At 40.4% G+C, this 20,522-nt stretch overlaps 1 protein-coding gene across 1 annotated transcript in view; it reads right to left on the minus strand.

The window, feature by feature from the left end:
* LOC119743106 (leucine-rich PPR motif-containing protein, mitochondrial-like) overlaps nt 1-20,522 on the minus strand; it is a 50,695-nt gene that overhangs the window by 22,714 nt on the left and 7,459 nt on the right. Inside the window, exons 5-18 of the mRNA XM_038219460.1 lie at nt 18,966-19,111; nt 17,490-17,528; nt 15,756-15,843; nt 14,498-14,602; nt 13,893-13,932; nt 12,043-12,203; nt 10,726-10,843; nt 10,074-10,111; nt 8,968-9,037; nt 5,869-5,990; nt 4,361-4,451; nt 3,362-3,428; nt 1,994-2,082; nt 804-910 (exon numbers count right to left, since the gene is read on the minus strand). Of these exons, the coding sequence (XP_038075388.1) occupies nt 804-910; nt 1,994-2,082; nt 3,362-3,428; nt 4,361-4,451; nt 5,869-5,990; nt 8,968-9,037; nt 10,074-10,111; nt 10,726-10,843; nt 12,043-12,203; nt 13,893-13,932; nt 14,498-14,602; nt 15,756-15,843; nt 17,490-17,528; nt 18,966-19,111 (1,281 nt within the window). The remainder of the gene's footprint in view (nt 1-803; nt 911-1,993; nt 2,083-3,361; nt 3,429-4,360; nt 4,452-5,868; nt 5,991-8,967; nt 9,038-10,073; nt 10,112-10,725; nt 10,844-12,042; nt 12,204-13,892; nt 13,933-14,497; nt 14,603-15,755; nt 15,844-17,489; nt 17,529-18,965; nt 19,112-20,522) is intronic.

A 20,522-nucleotide genomic window follows, 5' to 3' on the forward strand; every position in this document is an offset into this window, starting at 1 on the left:
CAGTGCAGCCTGGATTTGCGGCGTTCCATTATTATATTATTATTATTATTATTTATTTTCAGTAATGAAACCAAGGATTCCTCAAAAGCACCCTACAATCCTGGCCAAATCTCGCTGGGCCCCAAAACCCCCGGCCCCCGTTCAATGTTGTCTCTCATTGCGCGGTGTGTGCTCCATCAGCTGGAGAGAACAACATTGACCGGAGCAGCGGGGGAGTGGGTGACCGTGGCAGGCTCAGGAAGTGTCCCATCCATTTTGGCCGGGATTGTAGGAACTGTGGCTCGCTAGCCTGAAGAAACCTGTGGAGAAGACAATGAGAAGAAATTACAGTTTTAGAGGTAGGAGGAAAACCCCAGAAGAATATTCTGGGGAAAACCCACAGAATCAGGTAGGGACTGAAAACCCAATCCACATATTGGCCCAGGCAGGAATCGAACCCGGGTCACAGCGGTGGAAGGCGAGGAAAGTACCGCTACGCCAACCTGACATGTTTGCTGGCTGGATTATTGGTGTGTGATTTTCAGTCGGTTCAATTTCAAAATTTGATAAACTTTAAAATCTATTACTGTGTTATAAATTCATGCTGTTATTCTAAATATTGGAAGTTAATACAGTTTGAACCTAGGAAAATTTGTTTTGGACATTTTCGTGAAGATTGAGAATTTAGAAATTTTGGGGCTTATAGGTTTGAAGGACACAAATGAAATGTTCAACCAGTCAAATCACCACACAAAAAAGAGGTGATTGAAACAATGCACCTGGCTCAAGGACATCAGTCACCTGACTGAAATCACATGACCCACCTTATCGGCAAGCTTGTCAAAGAGCAGCTGCAGGTGAGGTTTGAGACTGGCTGCCTTTGCTTCAGGTATAGCTCTCACTAGGTCGTACAAAACACCGCCAACATAATCTGCACAAAGAACAGGGTACAACATTTAGACAAAGGAACATGCAAGGTGTATCATTTCCATCAAAGAATTACATAAATTCATGAATTTTTTCGGTTGAACAAACAGAAAGCAGATATTCAATCTACAATTTAGGAGTTCTAGATGCTCTGTGGCACATTCTCACTTGAGTTAAAGTTTTAAGTGAGACATTTTAAGCTTTTTCATGGCATCCTTTTCATTTAAAAAAATGCTTCCTATTTGTGTTCTTGTTTTTACCTTTTATTCTGAAGTTAAAAAAGAAACCTTGCTTTGACACTTTACAGTGCAGTTGTCGGTCAGTGTTTTCTGATTCGGCCTACATGCCATTTCAAAATAGGGTCGGTAGGTCAAGAATGTTTTTATTTTGCATTTTTTTTTTCATGCTGATTATGTAGTCAAGGTTTATACCTACATGAATTCTTCACATCATTCACAGGAGAATTTTCAGCACGAATTACTTTCATTTACGCCACAAAAGCAATCAAAACTGCCCCAAAAGAGAAAAAATTGGAAAAAACCTAAAAGTCCCACGACACACACATAAAACAATTAAGAATTGAAGCTGTGCACACCACTAAATACATTCCGTAATGCGCGGTATCGGCACGCATGGGAACTGGTCACGCGGTATCGGAGCGTTAAGACCTCGAAAATCAAACAAGCTGAAAACACATACATAAAAGAGAGAGATCAAGTTCGACGAATTAACTTGCAAAAATCTTCTTTCTCCATCAATGTTTTCATGACATTTGCATCATGTCAAGTTCGACCATTTTACACCATAGGCCATGATTTTCCGAGTGCCGCACGCGCAGTAATGTCTGTATCCTGACGCATTCATGCATGTGAAAAAAAAATACGGAACCAGACTAATAGCCAGAGTAGGTAGAGGGCAAGTGGAAAGTGGCCTTGTTATTATGGCAGCTCTTGTTGGCATGCTTGAACTTTGACTAGCTCCTATTAAATATGCAAACTAATTCTGTTTTTGAAACACAGTTATCTTTGCCTTTGAAAATGTTAGAAGAAAAACAAAATGAATCAAATAGCAAGCAGAGCATTATCACCTTGTTTGCTGATTCCCGTATTTTCGTCATCATCGAACTGTGTCCAGAGATTATTCACCAGGGTCACAAGAGGCTCCACTTGGGGGGACCTGTGACACAAGGAGTAACACACATGTAGAGACTTGATCAAGACAGTAAATCGTCAGTCGCACCATGAACCGTCGTATTGCAATTTTCGGTGTTTTGCGAAAAAAAAATTTTTAAAGGTGGTCATATTTTGGTAGGATCATTCCTTATACTTCCCTTGTAAGAATTCAATCGGTTTCGTTTCAGCTACAACATTATAGTTTTAACTTCATCGTATGCAATCCATTTGCTTTTGAGCTGCTTAGTTTTTAAGAAATTCAGTTCCCAAGATACACGTCACTTTGTAAAACTTATTTTATTTCATACAACGCGCGTAATAGTGCCCACGTGGCATATACGAGGATACGACGATTCGTGAAACGATGAAATCGCACTTTTCATGCTGGTGCTGTGGGAATTAGCGCAGAAAACTGCGTATCGGGATACGACACTTCATGGTGAAACATTTTTTAATTATTCAGAGATACGCCGTACAGTCTAGTTAGCGTTCTTACTTAACTAGAACTCAGATCGGAATAAAACCTTGTGGGAATGAGCACTTTGATGACATAAAAACGTTAATGACAAAACTCAATTTGGCCAAAAATAAGGATACGACGGTTCATGGTGCAACTGATGAAATACATGTGGTATAATAAAATACCAACAAATTGCTAATTGAAGACCATAACTTAAGGTGAGAGTGAGTTTCTCTGCAAGGGTCTTTCAGACTTTGTTGGGGTCACCATTCTGAAACAGAAACTCTAATTTCCGCAACAAAAAGCCTGATAAAATGACTTAAGCCTGATTCCAACCTGTAACATCCAAAACACCGTACAGAAATATTGTTTAAACCATTTAAAAATGGGGTGCTATGGTCCAGCGGTTACGGTGTTGGACTCGTGTGCCGTGGTACATGGGTTCGAATGCTGACCGTGGGAACATGGTGCTTGTGCTCTTGAGCAAGGCACTTTACCATTATCGCTTCGTCCTTTGGATGGGCCGTAAAGCCGTAGGCCCCGTGTGTTGTGTAATGCATGTTAAAGAACCCAGTAACACTTATCGCTAAGAGTTTGCCCCAGTGTTTCTGGCAGAGGCTGCAATATGCGCCGCAGCACCTTGTAAACCCTTATAAGGTGCTACATAATGGGTCTCATATTTCTCATCAACTTAATTTACCTTTCTTTAATAATAGACATAATCTCCAGCGCCTTGAATACCTGATTGTTGGTGCGCTATATAAGACTCCATTATTATTATTATTATTAAAAATTGATCTGTTTGAGTAGACAATTGAATTACCTGTGGAAGGAGTTAATGAGCCCAGTCCTGAAGAGAGACACTACCACCAGATCTGGAAAGCTGTTCACTGGCAAAGACAAGGTGTACAAATAGCTCCACTCAAAGTATACCAACATTTACAAATTCCGGCGATTCAAAATGCAGTGCGCCACCAAGAGTTTGCCACGGAGAGTTCATTTTTCCCCGTGCATTGTGGGAGATGGTCGACAAATTCGCAGCGCGGGACTTTGAAATTGTTCGTTTTTCCGGTCAATTGTTTCGTAAGCGTATGATTCGAATATCTGTTTGCCCCCTTTCTTTTCATTTTATCAATATGTTTTTTTTTTGTAAGGCGGTAGAACACCATGCCCCAATCTATGACAAGGTAGCTCAAGTTGTCTACTGACACTCATTTAAATGGGCCATGTTTTGTCGACCGTAAACTTGTAAAATGGACTCTCCGCGGCAAACTCTTGGTGGCGCACTGCATTGTGAATCGCCCGAATTGATGAGCTTTAAAATGAACCCACATGTAAATCTAAAGTTGATTCAGTAGTCACTTCACGTTTTTATTTGACTTTAGAGTAGAAAAGCAATTTCTCAATAGTTTAACCACTTTAAATTAAGATTTTTGTAAAAGGCAACACTTTTCAGCCAACTTCTGATGTACAGCCAAATGCCAAACGCCACAAATACTGATTTCGCAGGAGTCATTTCAACAGCATTGTACGATATTTCTTGCCGAAACCTCATGTTTCAATACTGCACTGGAGCGTAAATTGTACAATTGGCCGTGCACAAAGGCCAATTCAAGATCAACACATGGTCTGCCTCTGGAGGCTTTACAGACTTTGTGTGTGTGTACAAAAGGCCAAGGGATTAGCATGTTAAGACATCACCTGGAGGCGAGTCGAGACAATCTTGATGTCTGAACCTGTCAGCCGTGCCTGTGTATAAAAACAGCCAGTGCGTGTTATCACGTTCTCCGAGGCGACCTAGTTGAGAATGAAGTTTACTCACGTAATTGGACAACGCTATCTAGTCTGTTCTTGGAGACCTCGTGTCTGCACAGTGCTGCAAGTACTTGCTTGTCCACTGTAACTCCGAGATCCTTCATGGGTACACAATATTACAACATACTCTGATTTAAGACATTGTGTAAGTTCAGCTTTGCAATTCAGGTACATCTTCAAGGTACCAGGTACCGCAATTGAATAGTTTATTTGTGGTGCCCACTGCTACATGTACATTAGATTCGAACCAGCCAACCAATCCTGCAAGCTCGGTGGTCGAGTGGTAAGACATCTGCACTAGAAAGCAGGAGGTCGTGGGTTCGAGTCCCACCCGAGTGATTTTTTCCAACTTTCACTCGGGAGGTAACACACTGAGTATACAGTGTTTATACGTAGGTGAAGGGCAAAACCTAACAGCGATTTACATCACCCTGACGCAAATTCATCTTATGAACACAGTTCAACAGAGTTTAAACTCTTAGCCCCTAAGCTTTTTAACTTCCTTCAGTACAAAATTACAAACAAGCATTTTAACTTCCTTCAGTACAAAATTACAAACATGGGCAAATGTACATATCCAACCACAATTTCATCCTTTATAATCTCGTTATCGCACTTTTTGTGTGAGCCTATAACCCAAGAATATAATTGCCCTAATGGATGTGCTTTCAACAAGAGCGCCCCTAATATGGGGTGCACAGGTGGAATTATATTACTCGGCAGTGTTGTACTCGAGTCCCCCTGAAGTCCATCACAAGTCCTTTCAATAGTAAATCACGAGTCCTTTCACAAATCCAGTCACAAGTCCTTTCACAAGTCCAGTCACAAGAAACAGGAAGGAATAATAATAATAATAATAATAACGGCAATTTATAACGCGCCGGTATCCGCCATAAATGACGCTCATGGCGCAAACAAAAATTATATCAAATCAGAAATAACAAAACAATTAAATTTAACTAAACAAGAATATTGTGAGTGATCTGAAACAAAGATGTCTTCAGGGCCACTTTTAATTCAGAAAGCGATGAGATATTGCGAATGGCGAGGGGAAGTTTGTTCCAAAGATGAGGACCTGCGAAAGAAACTGATCGATCACCCCAAGATTTGAGAGTCTGAGGGACAACAAGCAAAGAAGCATCAGAAGATCTCAATCGCCTGGATGGATTGTAAGGAGTTAATAGGTCTATGTTGTATTCAGGAGCTGAATCATGCAGGCAATGAAAAACAAGCAGTAACAGTTTGTACTTAATCCGGTCAGCAACAGGGAGCCAATGCAGAGACTGCAAAATCGGGGTGATATGGGTTCTAGAGGGTGTCAGGGTCAAAATTCGAGCGGCAGAATTTTGGAGTCTTTGTAGGCGAACAGTAACAAAGGAATGCCTTTATCGTAATTCATTTGAAAAGCTTGTGCCTGTTTCTTGAGACAAGAGGATTTGTGACGGACTTGTGGGGACTTGTGGGGACTTGTGATGGGCTAGACTTCAACACTGTCACTCGACAACGGCCATCTACCTTAATTCTCTCCACGATCATCTCAGCCTTGTCGCCTATGGCAGGAATCAGATACTTGGAGTAGGTCTCCACGTTGATGTGTACTCCCATATCCACCATGGCCTTAGCAAGCTGCAACACCCCTGGTGAAACAGAATCAAAACACGATCACTCTTCTTTCTCTTGACACCACGAACTCCATTTTGCCGTCACGGATGACTGTGCACCAAGTGATGTAACTGACATGCCAAACATGGCCTTGTACCACATGCACCATAAGACCAATTGACAGTTATCAAAGAAAGAGACGTTATCAGGAATGCGTTCACAGCAATGAGAACCAGGGCAGAGGTTTGCGTTGAAAGGAATGGGGGCATGTTGTTGAAAGGAATGGGACGAGCCTGTGTTTACAGGAACGGAGTGCCCATCTCTCTTTCATTAGCGATTGGGCCAGACTGATATGCTACTGTGGGGGGATTGCCACACCTCCTCCACAGCGAGTCTGTTACCTTCCCAGCATTGAATAATGCCTGTACCCATTTAACACCTGGGTTGAGAGGAGTAATTGAGGTAAAACGCCTTACTCAAGGGCACAACACCATGGCCACGGCAGGGCTTGAACCCACAATCTCACAATCACGAATACTATGCTCTACCGCTAGACCACACATGCCCACATGAATGAAAGAATACATAACAACTAAAAAGCAAAACGGATCCTGGGAATGACTTCAAAGTGTGGCAATGACATCCAAGACTCACACCGCGGGCCAATTTCACGGCGCTGCTAAGCACAAAAGTTTGCTTAGCACAATAAAAGTCTGGCTTATACAAGCAGGTTACCAGCCAAAACTCCATGTGAAGTATATTGCTCGTGATTAGTGTTCAGCTGTTGTTTGCTTAGCATGAAAATCACATGGAGTTTTGGCTGGTAACCTGCTTTTATAAGCCAGACTTTTTTTGTGCTAAGCAAATTTTTGTGCTTAGCAGCGCCGTGAAATTCGGCCCAGTTCAGTTTAAAGTCATGTCATCAGTTATGAACTAGTTAAGTTACACGGTTTGTGACACCTAAGACTTAAAGGGAAAATACAACATTTGCAAACATCAAAAAATACAACTACCACATCATTTTGAAATACCTTGCTGGACTGTTAGTGAATGACAGTGTAAAGCATCCTGTAAAATCATGGCACCTGGTATACTGTCATTTTCAAGAAAAGTGGTATTTTTGTATCAATTTCCAACGCTGATCGGCCGATCAGCGTTGGAAAAAACTGGCTTTTTTTCAAATACTGGCCCCAATTGACCATCGCACTTGTTTGCAATCGATTACAAACCTATAAACGGGTACGAGCCAGCTAGACTGGTTCCCTGACCTTACAATTCCCCAATGTATGTAAACTGCTCTGTTTCTTCTTATATGGAGTCAGGGAACCAGACTACAGGAAAATGATCGTTTTTCTTGGTTTTTATAGCATTTTCGAACCCAAAACCTCAAAAAAGTCAGTGTAACTATATTTGCTATATATTTCCAACCCCCCAATTCCATCCATTTCTGAAAATTACAGCAAAAGCAAATGATGTATATTCCCTTTAAAAGCCTAAGAACTGAGACCCTCATGCCTAGCAGTCAAACAAGGAAATTGGTCCATTTCAAGATTCTATTGAACTACATGTAAGTGGTCGTGGAAATATGTTTGCGCAAATATATATGAAACGGATTCACAACAGCCACAGTGAAAACACTGAGTTCATTGGGCTGTTGCAGTGTGCGTGAACTATTAACAGAGATGCCACAGCTTGAAAAAACCCGAACTGGGTCTGCTTGAAAAAAAACGGAACAGCTGCTTGAGAAAACCGGAACTTAATTTTTTGTAAAAAAGCCGCTCCGACACAAAGTCCCTGTTGTCAAGTTTCTCTTGTAGCCAAGCCAAGTTCCATTTATTTTTTGCTTCTATGGCCTTTAAGCTGTTGGTTCGTTCAATCACTTTGATTTTTCCATATTCCTATTATTTATTCTGCCTACCAAAATTTCCAACGTAATATTCGACACCAAACATCGGAAACATGCACGATTCCACAACACTTGTCGGTGAACATGACCTTTGCACTACGCAATGCGCACGACAAAAACATGGTTGGTATTCAATGTTTTTTTGTGTGTTCACATATATCACTGTGATCGGGCACCACCGATAACTGAAATGAAAGACTTGATTTCTAGGCTGAATGCTACTTGTGCTTAGCACGCACGCGGTGCATGCAGCACACGAGGCGCCGTTGTATACTGCGTGCAAGTACGTACGTTGGCCGCCTGATTCGCATGCAGCCTTGGCAACAACAAAGACTTGTTTTTAAGACTACTTCAACAAACAACGTTGCGCCGTATTAAAAACGAGGTAAAAATCAACACATTTCCACAGTTTTTCTTCTCTTTTTCCAGTTTTTTTTTTGACGGCCGGAAAAACCTAAAGTTTGTGAGATTTAAATAAAAGAAGGAATTCCGGTTTAAACTGGAAAAGTGGCATCTCTGTAGTAACCATGGTTACCCCAGCCAATTCAGCACAGTAGAAATCAATCAGAACAGTCAAAACTTTCGCCCACAAAATTGCCATCAAACTGAGTTATACATAAAAATGAAGAGTTGAGTATGCTCATTTCACTGCATGTGATTAATCAAAAGGTGGAAAAATGCCCTTGAGATGCATTTCATGGGATCAAGTCTCAAATCTTCAACAATAGAGACAATAAGCCATTTGCAATTGACCTATACCCTTTGGGATTTAAATTTGAAAAACGTCTGGTACGCTGACTTGCTCAGAATGCTTGGCACATTTTTACTCTGAATTCTCCAGACCAAAGACATTGTTGCTAATCACACGATTCGGGGCAAGCTCTTGCATAGCTAAGAGACGCTCAGCATCAATACATTGTTCACAATGGCACAAAGACACCAGACCATGCCGGAGCTGGGGGTTGCTAGCATAAGGCTTGCCCCGAATCACGTGATATAGTAACAGTCTGTTTGGTCGGGAGAATGCAAAGTTAAAACGTGCAAAGACTTAAAGTCAGCGTTCCAGATTATATTCAAATTTAACTCGCAAATGGCTTATTGCATACCTTCGTTGTTCCCCTTGTTGGCCTCTGCTGACATCATGGGCCAGAAGTAGTGAGGTCGGACAGCTACACCCTGCAACATAATAATAATAATAATAATAATATACAGTGCTTTTAAAGTGCATTTTACACAAAGTCCCAGTGCACTGAACAATACAAAACAATATTAAGACAAAAATTTCAAAGAGTTTCGTGTGAGCAAGTGTGTTTTGAGGGCTGATTTGAAGGTTCCAATGGTTGATGCTTTTTTGATGTGAGAGGGTAGTTTATTCCACAGGGCAGGAGAGGCAACGGAGAAGGAACGATGTCCGTAGGATCTTGTAGATGGAGAGACACGGGTGAGCAAGTACTGGGAGCTGGAGCGGAGGTTTCTTCTTGGCTCATATCTATTGATCAGATCTTGGAGGTAAGCGGGGGCGAGACCATGAAGACATTTGTAGGTGAGGAGAAGCAGTTTGAAGATTATCCTGAGCTTGATGGGGAGCCAGTGAAGGTTACGAAGAATGGGGGATATATGCGTATGACGATGTGACAGCGTGACTAGCCTAGCTGCTGAATTCTGAACACGTTGTAGCTTTGTGATCCGAGACTCAGGTAGCCCTTTGAAGAGGCTATTTTAGAAGTCCAAACGAGATGTGATGAAGGCATGTATAACATCCATGCAAAAGGTTACAGGGGGAGATTGGGAAGAATGAATAATACATGAAATAATTGGCAGAGAGTTTGGGGTTCGCTGAGGGCCCCGGAGCAACATAGGGACCATGGAATATGTTTGTATTTGCCTAAAGGCAGCCCTTAAAATACCCATTTCTTTTGTTTTATATAAACCTTTATAGGTAAAGAGACCTTTATGGTAAGATGTCACAATTCCAGATTTCAAAAGGATTTTATCTTAAATCCTGAAATAATAAGGATTAATCATGACAAATGTCACCCCTGAGGTTATCAGACTACATAAAGGATTTAAAAAGTGCGCCACAAGGACGAAGCAAGTAATAACAGTGTCTTACTGTGGGACATGTTGTGCTTTTTTGCACACCAGAATTACGCACTACACCTAAAACAATGCTGAGGGGGTCAACCATCCTACAAGCAAAGTGTGTACTTACCGATTCCATCATGTGCTTCATTATTCCAAGAATGTATTCTACAAAGACAATGGGAGACACAAATGAAATAAAGGGTTATTAAGTTGTGTCTAATCTTTCTAGAACTTCGTATAACTTTTTTATTTAACCCTCCTAACCGTCTGCACTTCACAACCCTTCAAGTTTAACAAAACCACTTTTGCCCATAGAGTAAAGCCCATCGCACACCAGATCACCGGTGCGGTTTTTTGTCACCGTTGCGGAGTATCATGTTACCTGCACATATTCCCGATTCAGTTCTATAATCGTTCACTTAGATGGATATGTGAACAAAGACAATAATGGTTCGTCAACTTCAAAAAAATTGTTAAATGTTCACTTGGGAATTTTCTGAGATTTGTTCAAGTGCGCCACGTTAGGGAACACTCGGTCGATATTGTGCCCAAGTTCCGGACGCCAGCGTTTTCGAAATAAATTTCATGACACTAACATTGTTCATAAGGGTTCAAAATTATTAAGTTAAATAGTAACAGTATTTAATTTAAGAGGTTTGACAACACTGTATGAGGAAAGTCGGGGGGAACATCAAAATGCAGCACGTGAGGGAACTCCACTATTATAAGCAAGCATTACAGCAGTCACGACTGAGATAGTAGGTGGTTTTTAGATTTACCGTTAGTGACCACACCGCCCTGGTTTCTCAGACCAACGTGCAAGGCGACAATGTACGGCGAAGTGTGGAGACCCTCACTCGTCATAGCATCTAGGTATTGGAACAGTACTGCATGGGGCTGCAATAGAGGGGAGAAAAGAGAGATATCCTAATCAAACAAGAGTAAAAACTGCCATTCAACAGTTTCTGACCGTTTTACACCATGTGTCAAAACACCAGTCCAATGAGCAAGGGGCCCTTTTGGCATAATTTCACACTTGAATGACATGAACATGAATTTCCTACGAAGTGCCTTGCATTTTATTAGAATATCCTTTTCATTTTTATCACCTTTCGTTGAGATTTGGGAAGTTACTTTGGAAACCAATACAGTACTTGTGATTTATGCCATATGAAATTCACAATGCCATGGCAGATCAAAGCTGAAATGTAAGAACAAAATTGCTTGTACCTGTACATTTTTGTTCCAAACACTTTATTCACTTTTTGGAGTGTCGTGACTACACTGCATCAAAAATGCAGGTTTTAGCAACAAAGCAACATATACCGTTCTCTCTGTTCACCAACTTAGTGCTACAGTAGATTGTGCCATATTTTTTTTGGAGCACTGGTCTAGCATCTGAGGGGTTCCAGGTCCAACTCTCATTGTAATTTGTTTTGTTCAGTCTAAACAAAAAGGGTTTTTTTTTGTAAGGGGAAAAAGGAACTCTAAGGTTGAGCGTTAACGTTGAACACGCCCTTATGGAGACAGTGTACCAAAGACATCTTCCAACTGATAACAGTGGACTGCAATTGTCCAGTGTTAGGTGTCGGTCTCATGTGGGATGGTATGTGGGTTCCAACCCTGGAAAGGAAATGTGTGCTTGTGTTCTTGGGCAAGACACTTTGCAACAATTGTCCCTGTCTACCCAAGAGCATAACTGGTTGCCAGTAAGGGTAGAGACTAGATTGCACTGATCTTAAACCTGTTACAGAAAATTGGTCTCATGACCAGGGGCCAATTTCACGGCGCTGCTAAGCACAAAAAGGTGCTTAGCACAAAAAAAGTCTGGCTTATAAAAGCAGGTTATGAGCCAAAACTCCATATGATTTTCATGCTAAGCAAACAACAGCTGAATACTAATCATGAGCAATATACATCACGTGGAGTTTTGGCTGGTAATCTTCTTTTATAAGCCAGACATTTTTTTGTGCTAAGTAAAATTGTAAGCTTAGCAGCCTGATTGGTCTGATGGTGAAATTGGCCTGATGGAAAGGGGTAACAACTGTGAAGCACTTTCAGACTTAAGAAGCACCACTACGAAACTGGTTCCTCACCGTTCCGAGTTGCACAAGCGTATCGATGAAGAAGCTGCCTTGATTTTGAGACTCGGTACCGGTGCTGTTTTCAGCCTTGCGAGCACCAAACATCTTGAGGATGGAGAAGGCTGCATCTAGTTGTCCCCTGGTGATTAGACTGAGGGACAGGTTGATCGTGTCTGCAGAGATCAACAATTCGAGCAAATCAAAACGTTGGACTTTGACTCAGAATCTGACTTTTCAAAATCCAGTTATCCCATTTTTTTTTCAAACCGCATAACGAGTTATCCGATTTCATCGGAAGTCCCCATTCAGCTCACAGTCAAGCTAACAAAAAGTGACGAGTGAGTTGCCACATGGAATGCTGTCCAAGATGATTGGGTATAGTTTGCAGAATTGAATCACCACTGGGCCTTTACAAAAACACTCCAGAGTTGTAATGTTGACAAAAATGGGTGGGAACTCTCTGATCAGATGAGTGGGCAGGCTATTCATGAACCAAGAAGACCACTAGCAAGTGACTGCAGTTACAATCAGAGACCATGGAGCAAATTGGGGGATGTTCTAGACGTTTCCTTCAGCTTGTGTCACAAAAAATGAAAGGCCTAATTTTTTTAAGATTGGTTTTGAATATCAAGTTTCCAAAATCCAAACCGAATAGTGGAATTCAAGCCAAATTTTCAAAAAATCCAGATTTTAATTCCACCACTATGACACACCCAAGATTTATCTTTGGGACACACATCACCGGTATTCTATTGACTTTCGTTGTGAATTCATTTGTGTAATTTATGTTAGACTCAAATTAAGAGAGTGGCTAAAGACCTAGCTTCTGTCGTCTTCCTTTCTTGTTTTCATACTTTGGCGGTCGGGCTGGGGGGGGAGAGCCTGGGCCTCAAGCACCGAGTCCAAGCCCCGGAGTCCAACTGTGGTGTGGCGCTGTCTTGTACATACACAAGCACACCCATGTTTGTTTTACATACCTAGTGTGGGCATTCCTTTTTTTTCGTGTAGTTAAGAAAAACCAGTGAAAAAAAACCTCATTTTACTCAAAAAGTGAAAACTTGTTCAACCCAATTTTTTTTCTGTGATTCCCTTTAGTGTTTCTCTTCATTTGCCACTGATAAACCTTACCCAAAAATGCCTCTAAACCTGTTTTCCAGAGAGGGGAAAACCTTGTGTGGACGTGGGCAAGTCCACACAACGTCGCTGCTACCTGGTTTATGTAGACATCTTTTGTTCGGAAGTCCACATAGTGACTGTAACACAAACTCACATACAAGTACATGTGTGCTAACCTTCAAAGGTCTTTTGTTTGTAAACTGACTTTATACATACATGCATGAATGACATAAAATTCATGTGGGTCGTTCTATAAATGTGGGGTCTACTTTTTTCCTGTCCCTGTTACATATATCAATGATTTTGTAATTCTCGATGCACTCCTTAGATGTATTCTTGGAAAGAAGGTTGCATCCTTACACCACTTTTTTTCCATCATATATTATTATCTCAATGAAGGTCAGTCTTTGCAAAGTGTTGAAAAGATATGAATCTGGGACTGAGAAACATATTCCAATTTTGTTAGAAAATAGTTTGTACACAACCAAAGAAGTACCGGTAGCATCAAGATACAACATTCTTTCCATATTTTTCCTCCAAGAACGATTACGTGAAGCAAACGACCTACCCAACAAATAAAAACTAGTCTGAATTCATCTTTTATAAGACTTAAATGGCAAATTACAAGGTTCTAAAGTAACAGAGACAGGAAAAATGTCACACTTTGGGGAATGACCCATGTACATTTTGAACAAATATTTTAGGTGTATACAGATTATGAAAGAAAATCATCTCAATTGAATTACCTGGGACAAATCCTGCAGCCAGTCGTAACCTTTCCAAGATCTGAAAAGAAATTCATGCAAAAACCTGTTAACTCCTGAAAATCACAAAAAAAACTAAATTCACATACAGTGTGTTTGTTCACCAAGATTGTTACAAGTGGCCAAAAAATACACCACTTAAAATGTGTATGGGGAAACTTATTGAGAAAACTACAGTTCCGAGTCCTTTAAATAAAACTGACGTTCTGTCGTTTTAAAAAATATCTTTCAGATACACCTCCCCCATCCCCAGCAGGTTTCCCATGGGCACCATGATGTATCAAACTAAATTAATTCCAACAAATCTGACACTGTTTGCTTATTGATACATTCGTTTCAGCTAACATTTCTTCCTTGTATTATATGCAAATGTGAACAAATCACTGAATGAGCGATGAAGAATCGAAACTTCATCTATAACAATAATTTTTCTATATTACTTGACATCGTTTTAGCAGCAATGTTTTTAATAAAAAAAGAATCAATGTACATGATTTGCAACAGTAAAAAAAGGTTTTGTTGTTGTTGTTATTGTTGTTGCTGTTGTTGCATTTGAGCACCAGGACAAATTGTCAAATTCTGGTTACCTTGGAAACGTGTTGCTGATGCCCAGACGTGGCAAGACTGTAGGCAACACTCAGATAATATCGGTCAGCAATCTCCCCAACTTGAGACTCCACCTCCTGAATCACCTAATGAATATTCACACCACGCATAAATGATTAATAATTAATCAGTTCCATACTGTTAAACATATGGAGATGCAATTCCCTTGAAGCAATAGACCTTACATGTTGTCTCAGAGGCTATTCTTTGTTATTTTATTTTATGAACAATGAATGCACAAACGGTTTACTCGAGCATATCCAGACGATACAAAAGCACTACCCTCCAACAAAGCCTTAACGCATTGGTCTATTTGATGCCAGAGGTTTCATAACAAAGACTTCCTCTTTTTCATAAATTTTGCACCAAACCTGCACTACTTGTGTCATTTTTGGTCGGTTACTATGACAACCGTAAATGCATACAATTGCTTTCTGGGGTATTTTCTCATGAAATGAGAGTTGTATTTTGTAGTAATGCATTCAAAAGTCTCCTAGCAGTTTGTTTTCATACATTTTTGGCCAAATATCAACAAACAAAGGATTACAAAACCCAAAATGTTGGCTTTTAAAATGGCTACCATTGCAACGGAGGGGGGGGGGGGGGGGGTTGTTGTCATATTTGGACTTTTTTTTTCTTCAAAATGCTTTATTGTCTGGCTCACAAGCTTTCAGATGGTATAAACATTTCCCAGACATAATAAAGGATACTACTGAAAAGAGTGCACGAATTTAACTTAGTCAAAAACCCTCCACATTAGGGCCGAGTTTACAGGTTTAAAAGCCTGGCATAAAATGCAAAGACTGAGAAAATGTCCATGTGAAAAATGATGAATACATGCAAAATTAAGAATTCAAACACAAAGTCTCCTCTTGTGTCCCGGTCGACAAGAAAACACCTTTTTTTTTGTTAACTATGATTTCATTGGGGAAAATCACATACAGGTACCTAACCCGCCCAATTTCCAAAACCATGTGCAAAACTCATTGTTTTTGTGTCTGCTGAAGAAAGGCAGCTGTGCATTATTTTGACAACCATGCAACAGTCAAAAGAGGGTTCTCTTTGTGGACAGGGGGAACATGGAAAGCTTAATTCTATCTCAAGTCTCAATAAATTACTGAAACATAAAGGTTCTCCAAAATCTTGACACCTAAATTTCTGATTGTTTCAAATCCATTTCTAGTATTCTTCCAATTTCTTAATTTGTAAGTCTTCAAATTCTTTTGAATTCTGACTGACCTCCTCTATGCCTTCAATATCTCCCTTCTCAGCGAGCGCACACATGAGGGCGCCATACGTATCCTGACTTGGCTCCAGTCCAACGTTCCTACCACACACAACATAAGGAAACCTAAGTATGCCATTCTTGGAAGCAACAACCAAGTGAAGTTTTCCAAACTTTCACTCGGGAGGTAACACACTGAGTATAAAGAGTTTAGACGTCGGTGAAGGGCAAAACCTAATTTGATTAACACCAAGCTTGTTATATTACTTCTGTTTTTTTTTTAGATTCTGGGGTCTTTACAGCACCAAGATGAACTCATGAGTTTTTATGACTATTCATATGTGGAATGAATCAACTGTACATTATCCCATTAATCACTATACTACCAACACCGCCCCACCTATTACTCCCAGTAGCGCCTGAAACCACATGGGCTCTCACTGGTTTTATGGCTACATCAGTGAATAAACACAATGTAATACACTGTAGTACAGTTGCTAATGGGTTGAATGATACCTTTAGAAAAAGTCGCCTTAGCCCACAGATTTGCCAAAAAATCCAGTCAGTGTTACATCTTCTCTCTAGTCAGTGTGGTATACAAATATTGAATGCTTCGAGTGGTATAATAAAACTAGCCTTCCGAGGTGATCCATGGACATTCTATTTTCCCGAGGCAAAGCCGAGGGAAAATAGAATGCTCCATGGACCACCGAGGGAAGCTAGTTTTACTACACCACGAGATAAAGCAGTCAATATTTGTTTTATAACACTTCACCCACAGATTCTGCTTGGTTTTAATATTTTACATTAATTAAATCTGAACACAGTTAAAATACACTTCAATTTCAATACGAAATTTGTAGGAAATGTATTCTTCTCTTCCAAACCACCCCTTCAAGAAATGTTTGAACCCAACTCTGTGGTGCGCTCCCTTTGGAACGATACGCACTACGCGCACACCAGCATGCATTTGCACAAAAGTACCGCACCGTGGGTATAGTACTTTGGTTGCTAATGGTATAGTACTTTGGTTGCTACGGGTATAGTACTTTTGGCTGTGCATTGAAAGATAGCAAAAATAGAAAGTACCATGTGACTCGCTCTCGGCCAATCAAGACACAGAATCTGTGGGTGAGGTGTTATAAACAGTGCTATACACGGGCGTTTTCGAATCCCTGTTCTTGACAACACTCGGGTTAACCCGACACAAGAACAGCGGTCTCGAACGTGACGAACAGACCCGAGAGGGCGTTCGTGGATCGATTTTTTTCACTCCCCGGTTGATGGAGGGTTCGGCAAGGTTAGGCTTGAACAAAATGGCGGACTGTGCAGATTCGTATTAAGTTGTTTTGTGGTTTTTTTTTTGCTAATACCCTAATGATTGGAATAAGAATACCATTATAATGCAGGTCTGCAATTTCATCCCCGCATGTCCGGTTTTGCAACAGTCGTCCTCGTTCATTTGGAATAGGCCTAAGTACAAATTCAGACGATTGTCGGCCATTTTGCATTACTGTATATCGATGCGACACGCACCCGCGCGTTCGTAACAACCAGCTCGAGAACAGGTTCTCGTGTTACACGCGTGTTGTCAAGAACAGGGATTCGAAAACGCCCCCCAAGTCACTTATTCTCTAATTGGTGTATGCAGTTTGTACAGAAACTATCATAGTAATGATTGAGCATATTCAACACTTCTCTGGTGCAGTGATTCCAGAAATGAAATGAAAAAGAAATTACATAAATACCTCATGACATCAAGGATGTTACGTGCATTCTCCATGTCCCTGGACAAGGGAAGAAAACACACGAGCAAAATGGCAATTAATAATGTTTCATGGTTGGACTTCTGTTTCAGTTCGTTTTTGCTCAAAACCATTCAAATAACATTTTAGTAAAATTTCTATTGTAGAGGTACTTTGTGAAACAAAATCACACAAATGAGATGAAAACTGGTCCTGAGCATCCCTGGCACAACTCAAACCTCTTTAGCCTACCGGTACGTACAAGGCCGACAAGACGAGGTTGGATACCATACCTCACACATGTATCTCCACTACCCCCTATGGAAATGAGTCCAAACTGTAAAAATATTTCCAATCAGTGTGGCATAAAACTGCTTCTCAATGATTCAAGAAGCAGGCATGAATCCAGAGAGAACAAGGCAACCCAAAAAAATCCTTCAGTTTCTTTCTTTCTTTCTTACACTAAGATTGTGCCTTATGTGATTGTGCTTTCAGAATAGACAAGACTGCTGCCAGGATGAAAAACTTCAACAACTGACGTTTATAATCACATTTAAGATCCCAATTTTCCCAAACTCATACCTTCTTCCAAATTCAAACGTCACCGCTACACTATAAAGCGAATAAAGTGTACGAGAGTGTGTTCACGAGTTGTTCATGCAAATTTAGGCTGTTACGGTTGACACCCCCCCCCCCCCCCCCCGGCATTTTTGATTTGATTTTACGGAAGCCAAGTGTCCGGAGAAAAACACATGTCTACATTTCAGTGCCGTTCCTCCGTATTCAAAATAGTCCATATTTTTTAAATGCGGGCACTGTTATGGCCCCATTTTCTGAGTACAAACAACCCTCCCTCTATGGCTGGCAAATTCAGTTAAGCCATTACACTAGTCAAAATCAATCAAGTGACTGTTTTAACAGAATTTCCTTCTTAACTCTCCTGCTATTTAAACAGTCACAGACAGCCAAAATTCATTTCCACTTCCCCTGCTATACTTTTAACAAAGGCTAGTCACCAGCAATCAGATCATACGTCAAGCAAGCACTGTGTCTAGTCAAACTGGGTCAACAGACAAAACAGGCAAGTTGTGGTCACAGCTGTTTTATCACTCACCCGGAATCAAAGCATAGCAACAGTCCCAGCCAGTCAATCCTGTTTTATGTAGGCTGGGAATTCTTTCAACTGTTGAAAACGGTCACTTGTTTGATTTTGACTGAAAGGACTACTTGGAACAGACTGATGTTTGCATAGGAGGTTTACTTTGATATAGCCATGCTTTGATTGGAGGTGATTGATATGCCAGCTGTACCTACCAGTTACCTCTTTTGTCTGTTGATGGAATTTGACTAGTCACAGTGTTTACACAAATGTGGTCTGTTTTTTTTTTTACTAGTCTGTATCCAAATGCATGGCAGAGGAAGTGGAAGAAATTTGGACCGTCTGAGAAAGATCAAACAATCGGAGGGGTTTGGCCTCACCCTGCCCTAGCATGGCCTGTGATGAGAGAGTTGAAGACTCCTTCAGTAACTGGAAGCTCTTTGGCCTTCATAAACTCCAGGATCTTGGTTGCTCCTGGGATGTCGCCAAGTAGGCAGTAGGCACTGATTAACCGCTGATACGTCACCTACACGAAAAAATATGTCAACCAGAGAAATAGTGCTTGGATGGAAACATCAATTAACTTACATTATAAAGCGTAGGCCGGTGTGATATGAAAATCAGACTCCAATGAAAATCGGACTCCTTTTCCATTATTTGTTTTGGTTAAAGGGAATGTACATCATTGGCTTTTGCTGTAATTTTCAGAAATGAACTATTTGAGGGGTTAGTATAACAGATCAAATATTTTTACACTGACATGTTTGAAGTTTTGTGTTCGAAAATGCTGGAAGAACCAAGAAAAACCAAAAATGTTCAAGTAGTCTGGTTCCCTGACTCCACTAAAGATAAAATGGATCAATTTATAGATGCCGGAAAATTGTAAGGTAAGGGAACCAGTCTAGCTGGCCTGCACCCGTTCATGAACATGTAACCAATAGCAAACAAAATTTGGACTGAGAAAATGGTAAATTTGGAGCAGTAGTTGAAAAATAGTTAGGTTTTTCCAACGGTAGTCGGCCGACCACCGTTGGAAATTCATACAAAAATCCCACTTTTCTTGAAAATGACTTCATACCAGGAGCCATAATTTTACAGGATGCTTTAGACTGTCATTTACCAACATCCTAGTAAGGTATTTCGTAAAATTTGGTAGTTTTGTTTTTCGATGTTTGCAAATGTTGTATATTCCCTTTAAACCCTCTCACGTGATATGCATGACCAATATCCCAAGAAAGAGTCCGTACAATGTATTTCATAAACAACCTAAATCACGTATTGGCTGTTGCTCACTACTTGACCTTATGCATCAGATTCAAATGAGCTAGCTCTGCACGCGCACCAGTTCACCCCGATGTGTTTGTGCAAAAATAATCGTGCTTCATGTAGTTTGAGAATTCAAGTTTTGAGATCGTCGCGATTTTCGCACGTTTAACACAGGTATGTTTGTTTCAAATCATGGCAAGTTTCAAGTGTGGAAAATGGTTTATGTTCGTGGCAAATAATTAAAAGTAGTTGAAATGTTTGAAATTTGTTCATTTAAAATGATCAATATCAACCTTCAAAATGGCAATAAAAAGTTTTGAGGTCGGCAATTTGGCCGAAAAAATTCCAGGTCGTTCGGGTTACCGTAAACACACCAGTTTTTTTGGTTTGGCCTTAGTTGTATACCATTCTATAATTTCAGATCACTGCAGTAGGTTACAGTCTGCAGTTCATTATATTTTTTTTTTTTACTAGACCTTATACCAGCCATCTTCGAGGAAAATGGTTTTATTACTACAGTGTAACTATGACAATAACGCCCTCTAAGATGGCTGTCGGGCATGAGGTCTATATAATTGTTTCCATGCAACCCCTGGATTATAATCTGTTCTAGTACATGTTTAATTCTTATTCTTATCAATTCTTATCTTTCTACTTGAAACATTTATTAA

The sequence above is a fragment of the Patiria miniata genome, unplaced genomic scaffold (assembly GCF_015706575.1).
Source record: "Patiria miniata isolate m_02_andy unplaced genomic scaffold, ASM1570657v1 HiC_scaffold_6, whole genome shotgun sequence".
NCBI lineage: Eukaryota > Metazoa > Echinodermata > Asteroidea > Valvatida > Asterinidae > Patiria > Patiria miniata.